This window comes from Sinocyclocheilus anshuiensis, unplaced genomic scaffold, assembly GCF_001515605.1.
Source record: "Sinocyclocheilus anshuiensis isolate Anshui unplaced genomic scaffold, SAMN03320099.WGS_v1.1 scaffold1019, whole genome shotgun sequence".
Classification (NCBI taxonomy): domain Eukaryota; kingdom Metazoa; phylum Chordata; class Actinopteri; order Cypriniformes; family Cyprinidae; genus Sinocyclocheilus; species Sinocyclocheilus anshuiensis.
Window position 1 is genome coordinate 155704 of NW_015546058.1, and position 1962 is coordinate 157665.

Genomic DNA, 1962 nt, shown 5'->3' on the forward strand with positions numbered 1-1962 from the left:
AAACAAAAAGTACCGATAAGAATACCGTTAAAGTACCGAATCGATAGGCAGTATCGGTAAGAGTAGTAATACCGTTAAAATCTTAACGATACCCATCCCTATGTGCTACTGTCCTATTTCAACCCTAATCAAACACACCTGAACAAGCTAACATGGTCTTCAGAATTACTAGTAAATTACAGGCAGATGAGTGTGATCAGGGTTAAAACTAAACTTTGCATGACAGTGGCCCTCCTGGAGTAGGATTGAAAAACCCTCCCTTAGCAACTGCATGACATTGCACTGTAAACACACACTAGCAACTTGATAGCATTATCCTGCCAACCACCTATAATACTGATCAGATTTTTCTGAGAAAATGTAAAAACTTTAGTTTGTTCTTTCTGAGAAAATGTAAAAAATCTAGTTTGTCGTCACTGAATTTAATCTGTCACACACTGTTTTTCGTATAATATTTGACGGTATTTCTTTGTTTCATGGCAGGTGATAAATCTGTCCCACCTAAGCTTGAGCCATCTGTTTCTGTGCCGCCCTTCATTAATGCGGGATGTCACTCTGAACCACCCAAACTGAAACCCATTGAACCCAGTCCCGACAAAAACCGGCACCACCAGGATGGCATTTCCCAGCCATTCAATGGACACTCCCATCTGCAGTTAGAGGACAGCGATGTCAGTGTATTAGCTACATCAACTCTGGCCGAGCCATCAAGCCCAGTAAACCGACGAACGTCTGTGCTTTTCCACAAATCAAAAAGCACAAGCCCTCATAAGCCCATGAGAGGTGGTGAAACTCCAAAGGGCAGTTCTCGACTAGGCACAAAAACATTCTTGTCAGTCGTCATACCACGCCTAGAGACATTACTTCATTCTAGGAAGAGACCACGGAGTACCAGTAGAGACAGTGTTGAGGACGAACCGCCCATCAAACGCCTGGACCCAGGTAGAAACTGCAGGAAAACAAACAAAAAGGGCAAGACATATATACAGTATGATTGATATAAATGCACATTAATAATAAATGCACTTTTTTGACAGGCCAAAGTGCATTGAAGGCTTTTTAGAATCAGGTCACTAGAATTGCATCATGGGAAAGTGTAATATCGGGTGATTTCCTGGGTCAAACAGTGGTCTTGCGTGTTAGTAATAGACATGTGCTGTGTGATTTGTCATATAAACAACCTGTCTGCTATTAAAGCCTCACAAAGCGAAGTAGTTCCAAGGAAGCACAGTAGTAACCACTACTGTGCTTGCTTGAACTACTTACCTTTGTGAGTTTCTTTATTAGTTTCAACACTAGTTTCATTAGATTAAATGGGAAGGATTTCTCTCTTTCTCTTTTCCTTGTGTCTTTCAGGGCTGTCAAATGGTTTTAATCTGGAGCCGGAGAAAGAGTTGGATTCTAGTAGGCAGTTGGAGCCTCGGCGCAGGTGCTTATCTGAATCCAGCATGTCCTCCAGCAGCAGGTGGGTTGTTGACAAGTACTTTTGAAAGGATGCAATGTACAGAGGTGACATGCTATATTCCATCAAAAATGATTTTCAACAGCATTTTGCTTATTTCATGTCTCGCAAGGAATATTAAAATGATGTGAAGACAAATTAAATGGTGTTTAGAAAAGCTGCATCATGTGGGGGAAAATCTAATTGCGTTTTTCTGAATTTTGAATTGCTATTGTCATTGCCAAAAATAAAATACAGGTTTGCTGTGTTTGTTTTTAGGGCTATACAATTTAGCCAAAATTTAGTTATGGTGTATCAATATGCCTATGAAACCCTAATTTAATACTGTTTAACATCCTCACTAAAAAGCTGTAGTGGATATTTTATGTAGTGGATCAAAACCTTTCATCAAAGTTGTCCTAAAACCAAAATGCCTTCTTGTCTTAGGTTAACTTTGATTACCTTTTTTGATCCACTTCAAATGTTGACTATATATATATATATATATATATATATATATA

The 1962-nt window shown here is 39.1% G+C and overlaps 1 protein-coding gene across 2 annotated transcripts in view; it reads left to right on the forward strand.

The window, feature by feature from the left end:
- The window catches only part of brd1a (bromodomain containing 1a), a 32692-nt gene that overhangs the window by 9759 nt on the left and 20971 nt on the right, over window positions 1-1962 (forward strand). For both annotated transcript variants that reach the window (XM_016500610.1, XM_016500611.1), the window contains exons 8-9: window positions 484-942; window positions 1357-1465. In XM_016500610.1, coding sequence (XP_016356096.1) covers window positions 484-942; window positions 1357-1465 — 568 coding nt within the window. The remainder of the gene's footprint in view (window positions 1-483; window positions 943-1356; window positions 1466-1962) is intronic.